Source organism: Platalea leucorodia (genome assembly GCF_965183815.1).
Source record: "Platalea leucorodia genome assembly, chromosome: 5".
NCBI classification, from domain to species: domain Eukaryota; kingdom Metazoa; phylum Chordata; class Aves; order Pelecaniformes; family Threskiornithidae; genus Platalea; species Platalea leucorodia.
The window spans coordinates 65,249,826-65,274,475 of NC_138827.1; the positions used below are offsets into that span (position 1 = coordinate 65,249,826).

A 24,650-nucleotide genomic window follows, 5' to 3' on the forward strand; every position below is an offset into this window, starting at 1 on the left:
GGAGGGATGCAGCCGCAGCCCTTCCCCGCCGCTCCTCCCATCCTCACCAGAACCACGCCGTGACCCAGAAGTTTTGCCAGCGCCCTCCCCGTTTTTCCCAGATCGCCGGCCCGCCCCGGGCGGGATGCGGCGGGGTGAAAGGGTGCTGCACCGGCTGCAGCCCAGCGAGGGGCGGGATGGAGGCCGCCCTACGCCGGGATGTGAGAAATGACCGATTTCACCCCGTTCCGCCGTCACGGGCCAGAGGAGCCGAAAGCGGCGGGCGGGGGCGGCTCCCGATCCCGCCAAGCGCCTGCTAACGGGCCCGGCCCGGGGAGCGGGGGCCGCGGGGGCGGCTCCGCCCTGGAAAGGTTAAGGTGCCTGCTGAGTTAGGCATTAAATATATATATATATACATATATATATATGTATATGTAATAAAAGCGAGGAGGGCGCGGTGGCAGGGCGCGGAGGCTGCTCGGAGGAGGGGCAGGGGCTGGGGGCGGCGCGCCCCGGGCATCTCTGCCTGCCCCCCCAATCCCGGAGGAACCGCGCTCGCCCGCCCGCGGTAGTGCCCCCCCAATACAACAGGGGAGCCCCTGCGGGGGGCACACCCCGCCTGCGGGGCTCCGTCGCTCGCTGCGGTCGGGGGTGTGCCGTCTCCCCCTTCCCCCCGCACCTACCGCCGCCCCGGCGCCGCCCCGGCGGGGGGGGTCGGCCCGTCCGCGGCGGGGGCAGCGGGGCGTGGGGGCTGTGGGTGGCGGTGAAGGCGGCGTGTGACAGATGTCCTCCTCTGACAGCTCTCGGTATCAGCCCAGTGGCTCCCTGCCATTGGCTCAGTGCAGCCGACCGGCAAGGCTGCTCGCTATAATAACACTATGCCTGCCAGAGGCGGCAGCTCAGACGGCTCCGCCGCGGCCGTGCCGCCGCTCCTCCCCCGGCAGCCAGCGCCGCGCCGAGCCTGAGGGGCTGCACCCCCCCGCCCCTCAGCCGGCCGGCGGCGCCGCACATGCCGGGAGGCCCCGCCGGCCCGGCCCTCCCCGCCGAGCCCAGGCCGGCCTGAGCGCCCCGCCGGCGGCGGGGAGGCGGCCCCGGCCCCATCCCCGGCCCCATGGAGTGCTACTACATTGTCATCAGCTCCGCGCACCTCAGCAACGGGCACTTTCGCAACATCAAGGGAGTTTTCCGAGGCCCCCTCAGCAAGAACGGGAACAAAACTCTGGTAATGGCTTCTTCTCTTGCCTCCCTCCCTCCCCTCCTTCCCTCCTCTTCGCAGCAGCGTCTCCGGCTAACTGGAAACCGCTGCGTGAGCACTGCCAGCGATGCAGGCGGCCGGGGTGCTGCCCGGTTTTTTGCGCGGTCGGTGGTGCCTTTGCCGCCGCGGGGATGCGGAGCCCTCGGCTCCCGCCTGCCGGGCTCCCCTCCTTGCCGGGGGGCTGCCCCTGGCTCCCCGTATTCCCGGGGGCAGTCCGTGCAGCAGCGGTAGGGTGGGCGCTTGCCTGTCCTTTCTCAGCTGCTGATGCGGAGGCTGCTGGTGGAGAGGCTGTGACTGGAAAGCCCAGGGACCCTCCTCGGCCGGGAGCCGCAGGGCTGGGGCTCCTCAGCCCGGGGTGAGGTCTGGGAGAGGCGGCAACTGCTCCGCTGAGGGGCATCCCTCGGCGAGGAGGGCTCCGCCTGGGTCACCGGGTGACTCCCAGCACCCCGGGTGCCGGGGGCAGCTGGAGCTCCTGCTTTATGAAGTGGAGAAGGGAGCAGAAACTTGGTTACTTGAGGTCTGAGCTCTTTGGGTAGAGGGGTTCGTTTGTTTGAGAATAGCTTCAGAAATGACACAAATTTTTGTTTGTCAGCTGCTAAGTTTATTTTTAAAAGCAAAACTCTGGGTTTGAAAGGAATTGATGGGTTTAGGCAATTTGGCCAGATACTCTGAAAGTCTGCATAGGCTATTAAAACTGTTTCTATGTACATATGCCGTACTTTGATATCTTTGATATCTGTTGGGTTTCCTATGGTTTTTGCTGACTTGTTTGGACTCGCTTTGCTACTGTTACTGAACTTCAATGGAAGAGTTATGACGCGGTAGTATTGGCAATACATGTGCTGTCCTGCCTGTTCAGATAAAAGGGATGTAGGATAACAGCAGGCTGGGTGAGCTGCATCACATAGCATCTCAATCGTGGCACAACGGAGTGCGGACAGATGTCTGGAGAGTAGGATGAAGCTGAAAAAGGGGCTTAGCCATGTTGTTTATCGCTCTCTCCCATCACCGTCTTATTCCTAAATCCCCTTTGGAGGAGATGGAGCAGAACTTACTCACCGCGTTCTTGTTCCCTCGAATGCACGACCTATATTGATGGGGAATTTACTAAAGTACTTAACATTTGCTAGAGTTGGCAAGCCTGCAATTTCTTCCTAAATAAAGAGATTAAAGCAAGTCTGAGCCAAGTCATAAAAATAGTAACTACTACGAGAGAATCTGAGGCAGATTTTTGGACTGTTTCAAATGTAAAGTTCCTGCTTTCGGGTTGTAAATCTCACCACAATTTTATTTGCTGTGGATTCTGCATATTTTTCTATTAGGGATTACAGTCTTTGAATTTTAACCAAGTATTTGTAGTATCCATGAGATGGCAATTCTCGTGTAATATTTCACTGTTACAGTTGCAAAACCAAGACCTACTGTAGAAATATTTGGTACACTTTAAATAATTGCATGATACATCGCCTTCTTTCTACTGAACAATTTCAGTAAAGATGCATTTGGCAAGACTGAGAATACCCTGATGTAACTTTTGGACTGCGTATTATCTTGTAATTCATAATTGATTCTGCTTCAATAGCATTTTATTCTTGCTTTTTTACTTTTTTTCCCTTGGCAAAAAGACAGCTCTGTATTCTCAACATTCCTGATTGATTTATTTACTGGTAAAAACATTAGTGACATTATGTTTGGGAAGACTGGTGTTAACTTAAAATTCAAATAAACATATTGCGTAGGCTTTGAAACACTCTTACTCTGGAAAGAAATTTAACTCAACCCTCCTCTTCAGTGAGATAGCATACATGCGAGGGGAGAAAAGATAGTATTGGCTGTGGATTTGCCATGAGAAACCTTACCTTTAAAAGCTTTTGTTGTGGGCAGTGAGCAGTGTAACTGTCAAAGTTTTCGCTGGGTTAAAAAGGGTGAGTTCTTGATGTTGGCTCTGTGGACAGCAGAATGAAATCCTTCACTATGAAGTAAATGGTATATATGCAGACATCAAGACTTTTATTTATGTTTGAATGAATTTTAATTTAAAGGAGGCAAAGATACCCTTGGGTTGTGATGTGGGGTGATTGGATAGTTCAGACTAGTAGTTCTGAAGCACTAAAGTATATTTCAGCCAGCTTTTATGGGAAAATCAAATGTTACATCATTTCAGAGGATCAGTCACTTTCACTGTAAATAGTCTTTCAAACTTAAAAAGATGAAAATCTTGATTAATACAAAGTACAATATGTCTTTAGAAGTTCTGATAAGAATGCAGCCTTTTAAGATGCTCTTGGTGTCTTCCATCCTAGAATAAGACGAGGAGAAACAGCAATTTGTAAGTCTAAAAAACAGAAATATTTTGGAGCCGCTCTGCCTCAGACGTTTCTTCCCATTTTGCTCTGAAGCATTCACTCTGTCACCAAGCTTCCTAAAATCACTGCTTCCTCATAAACTGAGGAGAACGTGAAAACAGCCTCTGCTTGTACAGCGTAGAATTGCTTCTGTGCAAAACTTCTGATATTTGTTAAGCTTTGCTTCTCTTGAAGAGTTCTGCCACCATACTGTAGAAAGAAAGATGACTGTACGTGCTACGGTAGAATTTCATAGCAAGTAGGAAAGTGCTGCTCCTAGTCAAATGATGAAGTTGTGGTTTCAGGATGATTTCACATTAGCCGATCTGCAAACCCGGAGCTGGTTAGGTTTCAGGGGAAGAAGGTCCTTAGAGCTTTTGACTGCTGTCCCACTCTGAAGTGACCTGCTATTCACCTGCAACTCATCTTTTTGTGCCCTACTCTCCAAGAGAGGTCACTGAGAAATACTTTTTCCTGACTGTTTGTGCCTGCAGGTGGTCCTTACGTGTTCATCCTCTGCCCCCGTCCTGTTTCACACAGAATTGAAAGTAATTTAAAGCTTTACAAAGTTTTGGTTCAAAGCTCCTGGAAGGTAACAGGAAGAAAGAGCTACAAACCCCTGCGCACCTAGTAGGGAACGTGACGCACAAAGCTTTGTCCTTCCTACTTTGAGTGGTTTAAAAAAAAAGTCTTTCTAGGTGGAGAGGATCAAAGAGTTACTTTTTGGTAAAAAGGTGGAATAACAGTGTCACTATAGCCTAGTTCCCAGGCATGGCCTTTCCCTAAGTTGTATCTATCTGCAATGCCACCAATTGCAGGGCTTTGAGATGGGGTTACTTAGGAGGTGGAAATAAGTGAATGAGGGATGAAAATATCAAGTAGGGGAAGGAAGGGAAGGCCACACTTCTGTTCCTCAAAGGAAGGTGTGTGGGGAAAACCTGAGCTTGGAGAGAAGCGAAAGGCACAAGAGGAAACAAAGCAAAGGGTGGATTTAGGCAAACTGAGAAAAGAGGCTATTGGAAAAAAAAAAACCACACTTTTTAAAATTAAATCAAATAAGAAGAAATGCTTGTGAGTGAACCTGTAGTGAGATGGTAGGGGAAAATGAAGGAACGCATATCTACGTGCAGTTCTGGGTATCTGATGGTACAGCTTTGCATACATGTGCTCCCCCAGGCCCACTGGGTAACTGCTCAGTGTGGGTAGGGCCCACTTACCCAGTTGTGATCTGCTGCTCCTTATCAGGAAAATGAATTTGAATTATGAATTGATGGGAAAGTGGCTCAGCACATCTGGAAGAATAGCATCCAAACTCTTAACATTCCTTCAGAAAATGCAGCAGTTTGGTTAAAAGAAATTGGTGGTGTTTAGGCCATTGGATAAGACTTTATCCTCTCCCACTGCAGTTTCTACTGTCTGAAATATTCTTCAAATACGTACAATCTCATAACGATAGCTAATCTACTACTGGAGTGCTCTGTGGCAGCTCTTTGGAAGGGGAGTGTGGCTGGTTTTTTGGTGGAGTACTGTCCAAGTGAACTGACTGCTGTCTGATCTTTGTGGTTTTTGAAGAAGAAACTCAAAACTTACCATGTGGGTCAGTAATACGTAATTTTCTGAAGCTCTTCCTGTGATTTTTATGTAATATTGCTTATGCCTTGGTGTTTTAATCAATGAATATAGGACTGATTGCTTGGCCATTTATTGTCAGGGTTCATACTTGGTGACTTTGAAGTTTTTCCCAAGGTTGTTCTTTTTAGCAGTAGCAGTTTATAGAAATTTGTTTTTCTACAAACTCTTCCTTTTGTCTATGGATTTCCTGAAGTTTTCATGCACTTACTGTGTTCTTTTTTCATGCCTTAAGTTATTCATGTCAAATTATGCTAGTCTGTCTTTGTAATTCATCTTCCTTGCTGTGGCTGCTGTCTTGCATCTTATAATCTCAAAAAGTATTGAAACTTGTATGAAAGAATAGCTCTCTGGAGGGAGAAATCAGTTGTTTGGAGTTACAACCACAGGTGATTTGCTAAATCCTTAAAATATCTTTCAGAATATAAACTGATCCATTTTAAGGCATTATCCTAGTTATATGTATGATTTCTGGTCAGCAAGAGAACCGACTCTTTGCTTGGTCTTCTGAGTAGCTGGTACATGAGTAGTGACCGAATATCTGCTATTTCACTCTTAGAGACTCCACTCGTGTAAATGGCTCTGTATCTGTTTCATCAAGATTTACAGTGGTAGAGAACTGGCCATGCAGGGCTTGTTCGCTTCTTGTAATTGGACAAATACATTTTCTTTGTTGGTGATCAGAATGAGTAAGGTCCTATTACTTGTCCAAGGAAGTCAGTGAAAAGTTTAGACCTTTAGATGGTATAAATTGCTATTGTAATTCTAATATTAAGCGTTCTGTTGATACTGATAGAAAGTAGGTAAGATCAAAGTAGGTGAGTAGTTGGTTAAAGGACTGTAGTTTCAAATGTACCTAACACAGAAATCTATTATTGTGTATAACAATAACCTCTATATATGCATATATATATATATATATAGGTGTATACTTTGGTTATAAATATATACGCAGGGGACTTCAGGTGTAGAATTGAAATAGAGGTCCCCAGCTCCAAGGGAGGCAGGCACAAATTATCTCAAACTGGAATCAAACTCTGAACTCAATGTGGTATGCCTTGTGGGGAGGAAGATCACATGAACTTCAGGTGGCTACTATGCAGTACAGCTTCATGTCTCCCAGTCAAGTTGGACATGGGTGCAGGGAGGGCGTGTTGAACTTTAAAATACGGCGTAGGTACAGGTCTGTCTAAAAAGCTGTTGGATGTCCATTTAGACCATATTTTATTAATCCAATTGTTTGTACCATCAGTTGTCTTGCCTCTTGGGTTTATTGAACAAAACTGCTTTGAATTTTTATTTATATACCTCTGTGCGTGAGTGTGTGTAAAATATAAAAATATTTATAACTACTTTTAAAAGTCCTAGGGCTTAGTTCTGCTTTTATAAAAACTCTGTGGAGTTCAGATATTGATATGCTAGTGTCTTCTGAAAATGCCATCTGCTGTTCAGGCTGTCTGTTGTCTTTGGTTCTTTTACATTTTGTAGAATGTTTTTGTATATCCAGATCAACTAAAGTAAATATGTTGTGTGGACATAAAAATCTATTTTATGAGAATTTCTATTACAAATGTCCGTGCCCTACTACAGTAAGAAAGCAGTAAACTACCCGTAAAACAGCTTTCCTGATGGAGAATACTGAAGCTGTTGTACTTCTGCATGATCAAGTGGAAATGTCTGCTGATTTCTAATACATATGTAAAATAAACAATACTTACTATAGATTTATGTTAAATACTGGTAAAAACAGGTCCTGCAGTTCTGTTTGCCATATTGTATGTTGCCAGTAGCTAGGGTAATTTTTAAATTATATCTTATGCATGCAGAATTTAATAAAAATATTGCAATGTATTGTTTTTTATCTTTAGCGTTGCAGAGTTTGTATGGTAGAGTTGTTAGGCTAGAGTTATATTGGTTAAGGGAGAAAAATCAGCTGTTACTTTCATCAGTGGTTTGTCCCCCATGGATCTGCTAATGTCTTTTGGCATTTCAGCGTGCTCATGACCTGAGTTTGGAACTTGAAAACGTTCACATCTTTTCTATGAGAGAAGCTGAACAGCCCTAACTCATTAAAATATTAAGATGACAAAACAAATTCTACCTAATTTAATTTGAATAGTTAATCAGTGTCACTTAAATCATGATTGAAAAGCAACCACTCAGAAGACAACAAAATAATTTGGTAAAATGGAAGTAACAATAAAATCATATCTGTATTCTATTTCTAGAGTTCATTTGTATGAACGCGACTTTTTTTTTTTTTTTTTTTAATATGGCTGTCGGTAATAGCACTGATTCAAAGCATCATCAACAGGGTCGTTTTGGTGAGTTGAGCAAACAGGAATCTCTGAATCTGAATTCTCTCAGTGCCAGGAGGCACACAAGGCGCGAACATCGTTCTTCCACTTCGATCGGTCTGTGGCTGCGTGCTCTGGAGTCCCAAGGGCCACAGCGCAGTCTTCCGTCGGTTTCCCCCTTAGGACACGACCGATCCAGCTCCATCTCCTCCTCCTCACTTCGTTACCTATTTTCTCCATCCCCGCCATTTCTGATGCTCGTCGTTTCTGCAACTTTTTATTTTTTTTTCCGGGAGGAGGTAGTTGGCCTCCTGCCCAACCCCCATGACTTGGAGGGCCAGTGGTTTTTCTGTCAGGGTGGCCTTCCCTTAGGCTGCGTTGGTTCGTGGCACCTTCTTCAATTTTATCCGGTGCACCCTCCAGAGAGGGATCCCCTATCCACCACCCAGGGGGCGCGCCTTCTAGCCGTGCAGCCCCAGCCGAAGAGAGCAAACAGGAGGCTATCATAATTTAAGTGCATTTCCAAAGCAACTCTGAGAGGTTGCAAGTCTCATGCAGTGAGACACGGCACTCTCATGTCCATTAGACTCTGTATGAGTACATTGTCTGGTCCAAAAAATAGTAGGAGCTGGAGTCCAATGTGCAGCAGATTTAAACTGGGACAGCTTCTGATTCAGAGCTACTACTGAGGCAGACTTTTGTAGTGTAAAAGCTTATTAAATGCATGGTAAGCTTCAAACACATCGGTATTCTGTTGAATGTAATTAGACTATTACCATGGTTAAATTAGTACACTTGTTTATTTTTTTCAGACCAAGGCCTTGAAGAGTAAGTCTGAGGAGAGCCTTTGCCTTGAATATTTTCTGATGCAAATATCCATAGCAATATCTTAGCTCAGAGATACATAATATTAATTTTAACACATTGCTCAAATATGCTAACTGGAAAACAGCAAGTTGGCTTCTGTATTTTCAAAACCACACGTATTTTTGGATTCATTAAACTTCTTGAACCTTCTCAAGGTACAGGTTGCAATTCTAAAACTCTCACCTTTCCTGTAGGCTGTGGGAACATATGGGTTTTCTGACCTTCCCATCAGCAGGGATTAATCATTGAAAAAACTAGTTAACTGTGAGGAGCACATCTAGAGGACACTGAGTAGTAGCCTTTTAGTTTAGTGTATTGGGTTTTCGAGTAGGATATGACTAAGTAGGTGCAAGATCTTGGATGCCCCTAACTGGTGACAATTACAATATTTCCTGTTTTGAACGGCACTTAGGCATGCCAACAGGAACAATTAATCTCTGCAAAAATCAAAGCTATTGAATAGATGCATCCTGAGATGTAGGGATGGACTAAGATAATCTCACAAAACCAATCTAGAACATTTTCTGTTATTTAATATCTTAATATAGTTAATAATGATGGTGGCCTTATTTACAGCATAGATTCTTTAACACTGCCTGGTGGTGGTGGAAAGTGAGTTGATTTTTTTTGTTTGCTCACTTGTGATTCAAATGTAAACACGGGAGAGGGAGTGAGCCTTCCTAATTTAACTGTATCTGGCCAATCCCTTATAAACAAATGCTAGTCAGACTCTTTTATTTTTCCATGCATTTTTGGAGTGAGAATGCATGCTTTCCCTCCAGCGTTCTTGAGAGACTGTTATATGATAAGCTGTGACTTAATGTTGTTTAAAAAAACCCAAAGTAAACAAAACAACATTTACTCACACGGATGCACGATATTTGTCATGTTTAACCTTGTTTTTTTCAATAGAGATAAGAAACTGCCCGAAGGCATCAGGAAACTGGAATTTTAAACTCATAGTGTAATTAATTTATTTTGTTAAAATATGTTTACGATTCCCTTCCTCTGAGGACTAGCCATGGCAGGGGTACAGATTGGGCAGAGGGTTTCGTTTTTCCTTTGGCAGAAGATGTTTGTTCTGAACCATCTGAGTTGTGTGCAAACATGAATTTCTGTGGAACCCTATTTTTTTTAATTAGTTCAGATAGTAAATTTCCAAATATATTCAATATGGAATTTTAAATGGTGATAGTTATAGAGATAGTGTTGTAAGAAAGGAAATGCAAATTCTTCCCCCTCAGCTCTGAAAGGAAATCCTCAAATAAGGCCTGGAGAGTAATCTCCAGAGCTCCCGCCTGGCATTGCTCTCCTCATTGCATACCATAAAGAACAAGGCTTTGACTTAAAATTCTTGAAATGTCTTGGAAAATGTTTAGATTTGGTTTGAGGAACTGAGAGAGATTTTTTTTTAGTATTTCATCGATATTCTTGGTCTGTACAAATGATTTAGGATTTGTCAGGCTTTTTGTCTGACCGTGCTGATTTGCATTTCTTTAAAACGATTTTTTTTTTTTTTTGTGAAAATGATATTTTTAGAGAGACTCCTTTCCCCAAATAGCAAGTGATCAGACTCCCTCCTCTGGGACCCAGCTCAACTCAAATATTCATGTTGCTAGATTTCTCACAGCTAGCGTATAGCTGTATTACGTACATTGGCCAACTCTTGGTCAGGTTGTTTTCTTTAAAACTTTGTAGTGCAAAATGTCTGGTAGAATTTGCCTCTTCACCTAATAGAAGTAAGTTTCTGGACTAGGAAAGCTGTTTCCTTTCCAGCTTGCTGATAACATATTTCCACAACAAATACAAACCAGTGTATGTGAGACCTGTGAGACTGTAATTAAAAAAAAAAAAAAAAAAAAAAAAAAAAAAGTCTTTTCTGTGTGTGGGTGTTTATAAAGTTTGTGGATTTTTTTCAATAAATACACTTACAACTTGATTTACATGGCAGAATGTAATTGTTCTTTTAGGGTATCTGTTTAAATAGCTGCAGTTTCCAAGTATTTAATTTCTGCTGAAAGTGTTTTTAACAGGAGACTGCAATACCCATTACAGAATAGCATATCAGCTACTACTTAATAAAATGGATTTTGATAAAATGTCTGGGGTTAAAACCTGGGGACACTGTTGAGTCTGTATAGGGTTATGATGCATTCAGGGGTCTAGCCAAGTAGTCCATGCAACAAACAGCCTAAATCTGTAAAGCAAAATGCTTTTATTTTATTTTTTTTTAAACTAGTCATTATTGAAACATATAATTATAGGCAAGTTTGCTTAAAGATGTTTAATTGTATAAGATGTTTGGTCTTGCTCAGTTGCAAACAGTTGGGTTTATCACAAGAGAGAATAGCATGGACAAAGATGTTCGCTTAAAGCCTGGCTGGTCTCTAGACCTGCCTGTCCCAGGTTCGGCACTTAGGTCTTAGGCTGTTCCCAACATGCAGGTTTGCTTTCTGCCCTTTTCAGCAACGCTGTTTTTCTGTGGTAGGAAAAAAAAAAAAAAGGCATGTAGTCTTCCAATGTCATGTCCAGTTCACTTCTTCTTAACTCCTCGGTTAATTGCTGGCTGTGCTGGGATGGAGCGGAGGGGTGGCAATGAGGAGTGCCTGAGAGGTGTGGGCAGGGAGGATGGGGAAGCGGCCTGAGCAGCACATGGGTACCAGCTGCGGGACAGCACTCTGGCTTTCCGCTCCCAGTGGGCAAGGAGTAAGTGTGTTGTTGGCTGTTATGGCCTTTGGAAAAGGCAGGGGTTTTTATAGTGTATTTGTGGCTATGATAATAAGCTTCTCTGGACCAACAGACTTGAATTAATCAGCAAAGGTAACTTTTGCATTGAGGCTTTTATTTATTTATTGTGCCTTAGTATTTTTCATATGTTTGGATAACTTGTTTTTATACCCCTACATGTTAATGCTGAGGAAAACAAAGAAGCTCATGGGAGATGCCAAGAATGACTTACCCATTCCATTAACACAAAACTTCTTCCTCATTTTTAATAGCACAGGAAGATGTTTATCTAGATGTTAAGCACTCACTTGGTTTGGTTTCTGAATTTAAAAAAATGACAAAGTAAAGAAGTGGTATAAATAACATTATATCAGAGATCTTGGGCTTCTTATGTACTTGCAGCATAGCATACTAGACTATAGTCTTCAATTTTTTAATTATTGTATTTTTACAAAATAGTCCTAATGACAAAAAAAGTGATACAAGGTTTAGGTTTGCTTAAAAGTGAGACTCTGGAAATGTAATGTAATTACATAAGGAACATTATGCTCTTTTACATGAGCAGTAAACAACTGTTTATACAAATAAAATGGTTGTTAATAGGCAATTTTTTTGAAGGAAAATACCTTTTATGCTGCTTATTTATTAGACGTACTTAAAATATAGTTAATGCTTTAGAGTACTCTGAGGTTAGCAGTGGGATATACTGCTGAATAGATTCGGGTTTTGTTGGTTCTTTGCATTGGTATTTCAAATAGTAATGTTGATTTTCTGATAGTTTTAAGGAAAATATTCTTTCATGAGGGAGAAAAACCAAGATAATACCTGCTTCTCCTGCTGTGCAGATGAGCCACTAAATCATCTGACACCTGTTTGTTTGTCAAATAAGCAAATGTGCATGAACTAGCAGGTAGAATTAAGGAGTAGAAAGAGATTAAAACAGTTTTGAAGGACCACTTCCAAAGGTTTGTGGAGTTGTAATACTACTGGCCTGTTGAGCAGAGAGAAGAGCTTGCTACCAACAGGATGTCAAAAATACTTGAGAGTTTCTTTATGAAACACCTTTGAGTGCTCGTGGGTATGGAAGTGTCAAGGCAATGTAATTAGAAAAAGCCTAGTGAAACCTGGTAGCTGTAGCATTATGCTGGCAACTGCAGGTGGTGATAGAATGTGCCTGGAGTGGACCTGCTTTATAAATAACTGAGAAATAAAGAAGAAAACCAGAGTTTTCCAGTGCGCAGCTAGGTATGCAAAAGAAATAAAAATACCCAAGCTTTTTCATACAGAGAAAAGGAATAGTTACCAAATAATAGCAAGAAATTACAGTGATTAATGATAAAATGGCACTGGAGAAAGACCATGACAAAGGTTTGCCTATCGCTGTCAGCATATTTGTGGTGGCAGTGGCAGTATCTGCCTTGTTCATTCACGTTCTTGCATTGAGAAACTGGAGAATTTTTGCTCAGTCAGACTTCTCTTGGAGGTGCGTGGTGGGAGGCAACAAGCTCAAGTTAAGAGATGGGAAATTCTGATCAGGCACAAGGAAAAAGAAAAATTTTGAGGGCGGTCAAACACTGGGAGAGGTTGCCAGACAGACTGCGGAATCTCGGTCCTCGGAAATGCTCAAAACTTGACTGAACAGCCTTAAGCCATGCTTTAGGCAAGGCGTAGGATTAAATGTCCCTTCCAACCTCAGTCAATGTTACGATTCCGTGTTCGATCTGTAGGAGAGCAGCTTTTAATTTAATCTTCTGTAATGAGGTTCCTTGGGGAGCGAGGCATGTCACTGTCATGTCCTGCTCACAGCCTTTTGGGACCACTGGGTGCCCATGGCTCACCTCGTCCCAGATGATGGATGGCTGGCAGGAGCGGCGTCTCCAATGACTTTCTCTGGAGATCTCCTAATCTGTCAGAGGTCCAAAATACAGTGCTTGTTTCAGCTCTGAGTAACAAATAAATCAAATGCAACTATTGAATCTACTTAAGATTTCTTTTTAGGGATTCCCGAGCTGAGTCATGCAATTCATAGATAGTGACCCAATTTGTAATTAAGAAAGATGATGGACTCGGAACTTGTCCAAAACTAATTCATATTTAGCTCTCACTCCCCACAAATCATATGCATTATCAGCAGTATTTTATTGATTACACGTTTTCATATTAAAAATTGCTGAAGTATATAATCTCGATTTTGGAAAGGCTTTTAAAAGGTACTCAGGAACACTGCCGAAAGAGGAATTGATTTGTTGTCATTAGAACAACGTTATGCAGAGGCAAGAAAAACTCAAGCTGAGCATTTTCTAAAGGCATTGTATGCTGCCCTCTTGGATTACTGGAGATGCAGATTGTTGCAAAGAGGGAAAAATAAGGAACAAGCCATAAAGCTTATCTTCTTCAGCCCACAGAGCTCTTGCACTGTGGGATAGACGGTGTATACTTCATATAGTTTGAGTATTTCCAGGAAATCGGTCAGGTATTTGGCATCTTCTCATACAGTGGGTATGGTGTGCTTATGGGTTGATTTTGTTTGGGTTTTATATATTTACATATTTATGTAATATTTATATATTATATAAAACATTTTTGTATATTATATTTTTAATATATATTTTGTATATTCAGACCTATTGTTTAACATAATGGTGTGGCATCATACTCATTTCTTATAGTTCATGATTTACATAGAGCAAATAAGATTCTGAGGGGAGGCAGTGCCAAAGCTCTTCATGAGTGGCTGAATCTCTCTTTTCTGTAAGAGGGGGCTATTTGATACAGACAGTTTCCAATTAATTGAATGGGACTGAGCAGAAGACCATCCTTGGAGAAGTCCCCATAGAGAAAATCTGTCTACGTGAAGACTGTGTATGTTCTCCCCCATCCCCATCACAGCAGAAGATTTGAGCTTGCTTTGAAGTGCTCTGGGCACTGCAGGCCAGGTAGTGGCTAATGCTGACCATGTCATAGTCAAGAGATGAATTTTGGATTTGTTTTCAAATTGGTTAGTAGAGTAACTGGAGCCATCTATAATCGCCTTCTAAAAAAATCTGTCAGAAATTTGATACATAGTAAATGCGAAAGCTACAATATGGAATAAATTATCAAATGGCTCAAGTTCAGTGTCTCTTTGAAGACTGCGGGGGGGGGGTGGGGTGGAGGAAATTACGCTTGTATTTTACACCTGCCAAATTGAATTACAGCAACAAATCTGTATAATTACAATTCAGAGACCATGATTTATTCTCGGAGTTAGGTAATTAGAAGCAGGACTATGCTTGAAGGTTCAAATTGGATTCTTAGAAAGAGTCCCTTGCATGAATATGACCTGTGCAGAAATCAGTGTTTTCATCTCTTCTATTTTAAGAATTTTGAATCATAATGTAAAGTGACTCATCCATTATTTCCTCATTTCTTCATCAGCAAGACGCACAACAAATTGTTCCTTTGATTGTTTCCCTGCAAATGTGAAATCTTTACAGTTTCTTCTCTTTTCAACAGGCATTCATAAATCCAATTAACATTAATGAGTCTCACATGTGTTCATCAAGAGGAAAAAAAATGGACCTTTTGTCCCTTAAAGTATGTGTTTAACTGCAGAAAAAATGAAGAAAAAGCTTTTGGTGAATTATGGGTTACAAAGTCAGTAGCTTCTATCTCATCTTTGCAGTAGCTAACACATTCCCCTGGTTCTCTCTCCCCTGTCAAGGGTCCTTGCATGAGCTATAAATGCAGGATGAGCAGTGCTATTGGTGGAGAGTGTTGTTATTACCTCCAGTTCTAAGATTAATTACTAATAGGCCACATTTTCAACTCAATGGCAGGATTACAGTAGGGTTAATGTGACTGGACTTCTGCTGTCTCATGACATAACTCTATGGGAACAGAGTGAAAGGAAGTAAAAAATATTAATATCTTGGTGACCTATAAAGAAGAAATACTTAGTGCTCCTCTTCCTCAGAGGTTCTCATGTCATCCCTCTAAAGAATAGGACTGATGTTGTAAGAAGTTGGTGACTTTGTGTATTATTCGGTAATATTTCTTGTTTACTTGTGGGGGACTCTTAGAGCAGCTATGACTTTCCCGATGATGCAGGAGAAGTCTTGATTGAGCTCAACACTGTTAGCAAGTGAATAGGATTTTAGTAAAATAAACATTGACCTCAAGAATAGCATCTGCTTCTGTTGCTGGCAAAACAGTCTCAATAGGGGGAATTTTGCTTAATTTAATTAATTGCCAATTAACACCAACTTTTGATTACTGATTTGGGTATTGGGGCTGGGAAAGAAGACTTAAATTGAGGAAACACTTCCTTAAATCTGGCAGTGGTGAAGCTTGAATGGGGGTGGGCGGCTCACAGCAGTGTTGGGACCAACCATGATGGGCGTGGAGTCCACCACAAGTCACCCCTCAGCCTGCCGCCACCCAAAGCTGCCATGTGCCCCCAGTACACCTCCTCAGTCACAGCTGACATTCAAAAAGGCTCCAAGGAGCTCATTGCAATATAAATCCACTGAAACCATATGGTCTCTCAGAATCATAATATCACTTCAGAGGTTTAGAAACAGCATCTTTATTAGCTGTAATCACTCCAAAATTTTTGTTTAAATGAATAGCCGTAAGTACTCAATATAGTTATATTTCCATACAAACCTGTTGTGCATTTTGGTTCAGAAAAGAAGGCTTCATCATTCACGTGAAAAAAAAAGAATGGTAAAAGTCTCTCTGGTTGACCCTTGTGCTAGCAGCCATCTAGTAGGATCATGACGAGGCTCTCATAGAGGTGTAGATTATGACTGCACTCCATGTAAGATGATCTAATGTGCACATCTATGTAGGATGCTCTATGCTTTAAAATAACTGCTGTTGCACTTTTCTATGATGAAGCATTTCCTGATACTATTATAATTTTGCAACTGAGTTTCCTCTGCAGTATTTGAAGTTAAACCCATTTTGTCCCGACTAATTACTGGCCCTCCTCGATGGTTATGTCCTTCAGATATTTGTAAGCTGTTAAGAATCCTCATTATTTGCATCTTTTCCAAGCTTGGCACACTTAGCAATTTTCCTCTTTTTTTGTACATCAGTTCCTCTGGTCTTGATTATGCTGTGGCTTTTTTTTCAAGCTTGCTCCAGCTTTTCAATATGAATCTATCAAAATGGTTCCCAGTAGTCCACATAAAGGTGAAATTAGAAAAATTCCATGGATGTTGCTAGTGGTTCCTTCATGTTACAGATATTTGGGGGTGGATCTTGCAGTTTGTATTTATAGTGACATGTGCTTATTCTATACATAGTCTCAGTAACATCACTGGACCCGCTCACTTCATCCTATTCTTATCACTTCCCCAATTCCCTCCTCCACTCCTCAAGTTCCTTGCCACAAATGCAGCATTTGGCTATGGTAGAGTTTTTAATTTTCTGGAGTCTGTAGTTGTGCTATGACTTCTCCTTTGCCTTCAATGTATCAGATATAACTTTCAGCTTCTCGGGAAGGTGCTTCGATAAATCCCTGATTATAACATTTGTAAGATAGACTTGTTTGTATTTTGTAAGAATAATGTGATCCTTGCCAGGAGCTGACAGATGTATTTCCTTCTGCACTACTAATTGCTCATACTTCTGTATACGTACATATATATTTGTTCTTTCCCTTGTGAAAGAACAGAAATAAATATGAAGCATTTCTCCACACTTAGAGACAGAAGTTTTATTTCTGACTCTTTGTCTTTCAATCTTTGCCTTATATTTCCCACTCTGTAGTTCCCTCCTGCCCCCATCTGTGGAAAATCTGCCTAGCCTGGTGAGCACTAACTCATTTTGCTGTCATCCTGCTCTGTGCAAACCTCACCTCAGTGGGTACGTCCATTCTCTGTCATGGCTCTTTGACCTCCCAGTCCACTTCAGCTGACTCTCCTTACATGCTTTTTCTGGTTAGTGGGATGATCAGAATCCACTGAGGGTTTTTTTTAAAGAAAAAAGTTGCCAAATTTGTTCCTTTCACTGCAAATGTTTGAAAATACCTGTGTTATGTTGAACTTAGATCTCTCTGTTGATTCTTATACAGTTGTACAATTTAATTTTCTCAATTTTACCATTCTGACTGGATTGGCATTCTCATCACTTACCATCTACCACAACTTCAGGTTCTTTCATCATTTTTTTATAGGCTGAGTTTTTAAAACTGCAGACGTAAATTGAATGAAGTTGAGCTTTACAGCAGACAAGTGCTAGTCACCAATACCCTTAAGTTAATTTTTACTTGTAACGAAACATGAGAGCCATCAAGATGTGCATTTATTTAATCTGAAGAAGCCTACTGCCTTTGCATTTCCTGGTGATGCTGTAGACTGCCAGGCTGCAGAAATACTGTTATTGTCAACTTTTTCGTGACAGGATTAGCTCTTACATCTGTCTGTTCTCTTCCACCCTTCATTGCTGCAGAGAAGTACAGGACATAACTTGCTGAGATTTCATGTTATTTTTCTTTGGGGCAACCGTGCTGTTTTCTTCAGTTCCCTCCTCTGTGCTGGGGAGCGAGGTGCCTGGAGTGTGGCACTAACCTGCCAGCTGGGGGGCATGGCTACCTTGCTTTCACTCTCATTAGAGTACTGAGCTTGGCAATGAAAGGAAGGAAAGAAAACATCATAAAACTTTCAGATACAATGCTGACAAGTTAATATGCGTTCTTGAACACTCAAAAAAATGAAATAAAATCCTGGGGTGCCAGGATTGTCTGGTGAGCAATCATTTTCATGACAAAGCTCTGGATTTGAGAAATATTTGAAGAACATAAACAGTTAGTGATTACTTTCCTTGACATTGCCCAACACTTTTTTTTTTTTTAAACCATACAGTAAACTTTAGTATTTTATGTTTCTTGCTGCCTTTTCCTATTCCTCTGTTCATTTCTTTTATATCCATCATTTGGAGGGGTAGGGGCTGCCTACAACTACATTACTTGTGATTGAGAAGATGATCTGCTAAATGTAATTCTCTGTTATAGTCTCTGTCCTTTTTAATGTCTGTCTGTCTCATGCTCCTGCTTTTCTTTTCTTTCTCACATGCTCTTTTTTGCATATTTTTCCTTTCTGCCTATACCTCCCTAATGCTGCTTTCTTTCTTTTTTATATTTTTTGAGCTTTGTTCTGTTTCATATCCCAGGTCTCTGCAAGTTATTTCTCAAAACCAAATGCCATTTTTAGAACTAGATTAACTGCCTTTAGTCAATCAGAAAATGAGAATTCAAGCTCTGAGCTTTAGTTTTGACTTTTGTTAGAAGTAAAGAAGCTTTTTTGATTATGTTGTAAGAATAAGGTCTCTAATACAGTCTTAATTGCTTTGCTCGTTAATTTGTTAGATCTGGTACAGATTTAATGATATCGTTGCAGCTGGCATTTAGCTGATTGGAAAAACACGACAATTTTTGTATTTAGATATTGCAAATGAGAGAATGGCAAAACTGATTTATGCTACTCTATTTCACTGCTTGTAATACTCCACATTTGTTCTTGTGAGCAGTTACAAGTAAGAAAAATCCTCATAAAGCCTGACTAGACAGAACTCAGAAATTTATATTTCTAAATGAGTGCATTGTTACTACTATTATTTCTTTTGCTAAAAACCAACTGGGACACCAGGATGAGTGTGTGTGTGTGCTCACATACATAAAATGTATTTTGAGGGTCACCGTTCCTTTCATAATATGAACAGCATAGTGAAGGCTGTATTTACATAGACTTGAGTAAGCAGGGTGTGATCACATGAAAATGAAGAGATCTCTTGTAAGATTTTCTTGCAGTGATATTTTTAGATTTTTTTTGGACAAGGAGACAATGGCAAAATTGAAATCTGTTACTTTAAACTGTCCATCATGATGCTGAACACTTAATCTGATGTGAATTCACCTTCAGGTCTGTAAGATAAAGACCTGAGCTGTTGTTCATGACAAAAAGATATAAAAAAGTAATGAAAAAGTGATTTTGAAGAAATGGGGGGTGGGTGAGGAAACAGAGGAGGATTTGGCTGGTAACAAAGCATATGGATTGCTTCAACAGCGTTGGTAGAAATGCTGAGGTGAGTTCAACTGCTGATAGCTGGAAGAGGGCAGTGTTCATACTGGCAGAAAGATAGAATCATAGAATCGTCAAGGTTGGAAAAGACCCTTAAGATCATTGAGTCCAACAGTTAACCTATCACTGCCAAGTCCATCTATACCATGTCTTCGAGCACCACATCTATCCGTTCTTTAAATACCTCCAGGGGTGGGACTCAACCACTTCCCTGGGCAGCCTGTTCCAATGCTTGACCACCCTTTCGGTGAAGAAATTTTTCCTAATATCTAACCTAAACCTCCCCTGGCGCAGCTTGAGGCCGTTTTCTCTCGTCCTATCGCTTGTTACTTGGGAGAAGAGACCGACCCCCACCTCGCTACAACCTCCTTTCAGGGAGTTGTAGAGAGCAATAAGGTCTCCCCTCAGCCTCCTCTTCTCCAGGCTAAACAACCCCAGCTCCCTCAGCCGCTCCTCATAAGGTGGACTTTCCAGGGAAGTCTGTCACTCTCTGGCCATTTCTTGAGCAGATCTCAAGAACCTGTGGTAGCATGTAGCTTTGTTCGGGTATGTAATGAGCTACGTTGGGAATTGCTCCTTCTGTTATACTTGTGGGCTACATAAAGTCAAAAAGTCAAGAAGATACTAAAAAAGCATATACTGAAGATTTAATATTGCTTAAACTTTGTGTTCTCTGAAAGGCATAGAGGAATGTTTAAAACAAGACTGTGAAACTTTTGACTCCTCCTAATTGTCAAACCTCATTGAAGCTTTTTTGAATAGTTTCCCTTCTGCTTTCTCCAGCTCGTTTCCCACAAGAACAGTCTCTCCAGATGACAATAATAATAAAATACTCTAATAAACACATATATGGTACTGCAGTGCTACCTATGCCTACACACGCACGTGCTTGCTGGTCTGTGTACGCACATGGAAGAAGGTCAGCTGTAAGGAGTTAGGCACCCGTACGCGCCATTCATCAAGCTGATGTTCGGAGTGTGTAGAAAAGCTAGATGGCTGGAAAGCAGCTATCTTTTTCAAAAAAGCCACTTAACGAGACATTCAGTGAGGAGGTAACATCTTTAAAAATATTTAGTGCCACTCGAAACCTGAAAAAGCAACTTTTTGAAATATTTATTCAGGGGAAAGCTGAGAGGTTCTTATGGAATAACGCTACTATCTTTTAATGTTACAATCACTCAACTGATCGGAAAAACATCTCTTGATTATTTTATACTTGGATCCGCATACTACCTGGAAATACAGCTTGTACTGAAATATATTAATTGTTTAAAGGTGTCAGTTATCGGAAGACAAACTGTTTCATTACACTGTATTAAGCATGTTAGAATAATAGTTTAATATGTTCAAATCGCTAGGCAGGGAGGGATCATGAGCCTTTCTAGCACTTTAACATAGCACTCCTGACTCTCTTCATATGAACAAAAAGTGGGGTTTTCAGAAGATTCCTGCTTATGTAGTGTATGTTTTGCTTGCTTAAGCTATATTAAATATTAGTTTTCACTGTTATATTTAATTTCTTGATGTACGCGATAGATTTTTCTCTTTCCTTTACTGTTGCCTGCGTTTCAGAGGTAAATTAGATTAATCCCATGGGAACTTCATACATGCAGTCAATCCTCTGACTATCAAGCTTTTGTTGATAGTCTTGGAAACATTTGTTTATCATCAGATGTACTAAGTCTTACGTGTTGAGACCAAGACATGTTCCAGTGGTTCCCATCTCATTCTTCCTGAAGCAAAGTGTCGATCTCACTCATTTTCAGTGGTTGTAACAACATATTACAAGTTGTCAGTAAGTGACAGCTTTTAAAATAGGGTCATGTCTTGCTTTTACACTAACAAAATACACTGTAAATGAGAGATCTTGTATGGTCTGCTTTAACTGGGCAGTGGTGACTGAATCACATGTTTATTCTGATGTTAGCGTTTTAATATATATGTGCCTTTGGATGCTTTATGTGTATCTGACCTGTTGAATAGCCTGAAGATTGCTCAAATTTCTACCCATCTCCACATGGCCTTCCGTGATCCATGCCAATGAGTGGGAATCGGAAGAGAGCTACTTATGCCTCCTATAGCAATAACTGGAGAATGTTTAAGTCAATCACGGGGATGTAGGAATGATCGCATTACCTTGGCTTAGAAATGTTACCCTCTGTTATCTGAGCATGCTTTTAGCCTGAGAAACGATGAGTAAATCGATTCAGCTTAGCTTGCTTTCCTCCTAGGCTAAGCTAATTTGAATTGCCTTACATTGCTTATGGTTAAGGGCAGGAATAAGGACAGCTGACGTATACAACCTTGTGAGAAGTTACAGTTGCCCATTTGAGCCATAGGAGCTGCACTGAGGTGGCTTAAGTTCTGTAAAACTGTTTTTGCCAGCACCCGCGTTATAATCATTTCTGAGAGATACTGTAGTTTTGAAGTGAATCGCCTTTACCATGCATTGGTGTGATTTGCACAGTGGCGCTGGGACAGGTGAACAGATTCCTTTTGGAGAAAATGAAACTCCTCTCTGTGAGTCTACCAAAATATATGTTAAGCCATCGCTAAGGGTCCAAACCTATGACTGGCCTTTGGATAGCTTTGAAACATGTGTGTTGGGTCTAGGTAATTGGAATAAATCTAGTTTGAAGTCAAGTCCCTGATCTGCTTGTGGTGCACGTTTATTTACACTAACTGCATCAATCTAGAGATCCATCCTCTTGTGCAATTTCTTTATAATGTGGACATGGCCATATGTCTACATATAATGTAGACTGAGCTATTTCCAGAATCAGCATTTTATTATATAATATGAAAGTGCAATTAGATATTATAATAATTATACTGTTTCCTTTGCAGCGTATGAGGTGATAAAGCAAGAAAAGAATAAAATATTTCAAATTTTTGTATTATGTGCTTGCATGCAAACATTCCTTCTTGCACAGATGCACACAAAATTTCTTCCCCATGTGGCTGGCAATGTCTGTTTTGCCAAGTAAGGAGGCACAAGGGAAGCAGGTCTGTAGAGCAAGCGCATCAAAACCCCAGTGTGTGCAATGGATGGACTTGAGGGCTTTGCTCTGCTGGCTCTGATCTGCTCCAGTGAACTAAAAGGCCATTAGCAGATGGAGTGCATAGGCGAGTCCTGGAGTTCATCTTCCACTTTCACTTGTGTGCTCCAGGACTTCTCCATTGTGTGCATCAAAACACAGTAAATGAGGGCGGTTGGGATGTCCAGAGGTGCACACTTTGGGAACTAAAGTACTAATGTAGACACATCTGCTCATGTAGATATACTTCTGCCAAACAACATTTACTAGAAGCAGGTTTGTTTTTTTCAGGTGAGAGATGAAAGTATGGGAGAGGTTGAAGCTATGTTTATGAAAGCCCATAATGTTTTAAAGTCAATTTATATTTGCTGTTGGTTTTTTTTTTTCTCTAGCAGAATATTCATGTGTCTTTTGAAATTACTTGGTCTGCTCACCATTAAAATCCGTGGAGTAGCATTTAAGTAAACCCCCAAGAGCTAAGCTTGCAAGAAAAGTTCAAGCTCTTCCTGAGTGTTTGAGGGCAGAATCAGTGCCATATCCGTCCATCCGTAATCCCCTTAGATTGTGTCTTTCTGGCTTCATTAGGGGTAATAGCATCAGTAGGAGGAACTATACGTTCGCTATCTCCCCCAGCATTCTGCAGTTTTTCTCTCAATGATTGCATCTTTAAGTAGTTTATCCTTTCTATTTCACTTTATTGATCAAAGTTCACAAAACAAAACTTGTGATTCTTGCACTGCATAAGTTTAATTCCTAATCTCTTTCAATTTAGGATTGTATGAACTGGGCCAGAAAAACAAGGCACAATATTCGGAAAAGTTATTTAAAGGTGGTTAAAACCTTAAATACTTTTTCATCTGACACTAGGCAGAATTTGTTGTAGAAGTTCAGTAATTAAGTCAAATCGGGTGCTGTGCTTCACATACAGAAGAGTAGCTTGGTACCAACGCAGCAGAGCTGCCCTCTTGCATTTCTTCAGCTATTGTTCCAATGTCACTGCGTCAAAATAACTTAGTGCTTCTGTTCAGCCTTCTCTAATCACCTTGCTTAGATCCAGACATCTGAAAGAGCATGGGGAAAAACTGATTTATCTTAAAGATTTAAAAAAAAATAAAAAAATAAAATTGAGACAGTTCTGCTCTGTCTCTCTGGGACGGGGACGCTGGTGGTTTGTTTGCTCTTGCTCTGTCTTGTGCCAGTGATATGGCACTGCTCTGCAGTGGGACATGGCCAAGACTTCTCTTGTCTGTGGAGCTCCTTACGTGGCCAGAGGAGTGAGTGTTACCTCTCTAATGTATGCTCTTGTTTCTGAGAGTCTCCTTCTCGCTTTGGTAACCTGAACGGCAAACGTTTCTCCGCAAAGTTGGTGGCAAAATGCCTGTTGAGTTTAATGTTGGAGCTCCTGTCTCATAGTGTTGACTGTTTGTATGAGACTTTTTTTCCCTGATTATGTAAAATATGTGCAAATGTTTGCAATAGATGATTAAATGTGTACTACCTGAACTATTGGGACATTATTGCTCGCTACTGCTGCAGCAAAATGCTGAGATGTGTATAAAAGTCTACAATAATCGTTCACGTTTTCAATTCATGTTTTCATGAATATTCTATATATTACATAGATTATAATATTGTATATAGTTTTATATTTTTAAAATTAAAGAAGACTAATATATCTGTCGACTCCTGACTTCTTCAAAGAAAAACATTAAGTGGCCAAGCATTTTTTGGGTATAGAAGTAATTTGCACAGAGTTTAAATGATACCACTTTCTTACAGAATGAGATACAGGCAGGTCACTCGTATTTTTACTTGTATATATTTTAAATTACAAGGTAGCTAGGTTGGTAGTGATGCATTTTCCTTTTGTTACTGATGTATAACCTGAGCTGACAGCTCCCCTTAACAACTGGACATAATAGTCCTAAATGGGGTGACTGCTACCTGCGTGTGCTGGGTCCTTCTGTTCAGCTGGCATTTTGCCCACCTAGAAATTGCTCAATAAAAATTCAGTAAAATATATGGGCACGTAGTGATCTTTTTAAAATCCCTACCAACTACCTTCCTTATTTGACCTCAAAAATTTACTGTTGTTCGTTGGCTCAATAATATTATGTGTATAGTTAAAGTTAAGGGGGGAAAAAAAACCAACTGACTTTTCTCCATTGTAAAGAAGCATGATCAAGCTAATTTTCAAATAGCTGTGTAAGGTAAAAGAACAATATGCAAATTTTTATCTGAACTTGAAGATTAATAGTGGCATAGCTAGAAACAGTAATTAATGAACCAATAATGTGGGGGAGGGTGGGGGGGGAATACTGAGTTTTGAGAACGTCACGAGCTTTAATTGCAGATCTTGCTCATTCTTTGAAAAACCAAACCAAAACCAAACAATTCTTAATTCCTTTTGGCTTCAGGAAATATTGTGTGGGGTGTAAATGCATGTT

The 24,650-nt window shown here is 40.9% G+C and overlaps 1 protein-coding gene across 1 annotated transcript in view; it reads left to right on the forward strand.

The window, feature by feature from the left end:
• Positions 1-762: 762 nt before the first annotated feature.
• The window catches only part of ZNF804A (zinc finger protein 804A), a gene marked incomplete at its 3' end in the record, with an annotated part of 155,669 nt that continues 131,781 nt past the window's right edge, over positions 763-24,650 (forward strand). The window contains exon 1 of the mRNA XM_082311535.1: positions 763-1,201. Within this exon, the coding sequence (XP_082167661.1) occupies positions 1,091-1,201 (111 nt within the window). The 5' untranslated portion in view covers positions 763-1,090. The remainder of the gene's footprint in view (positions 1,202-24,650) is intronic.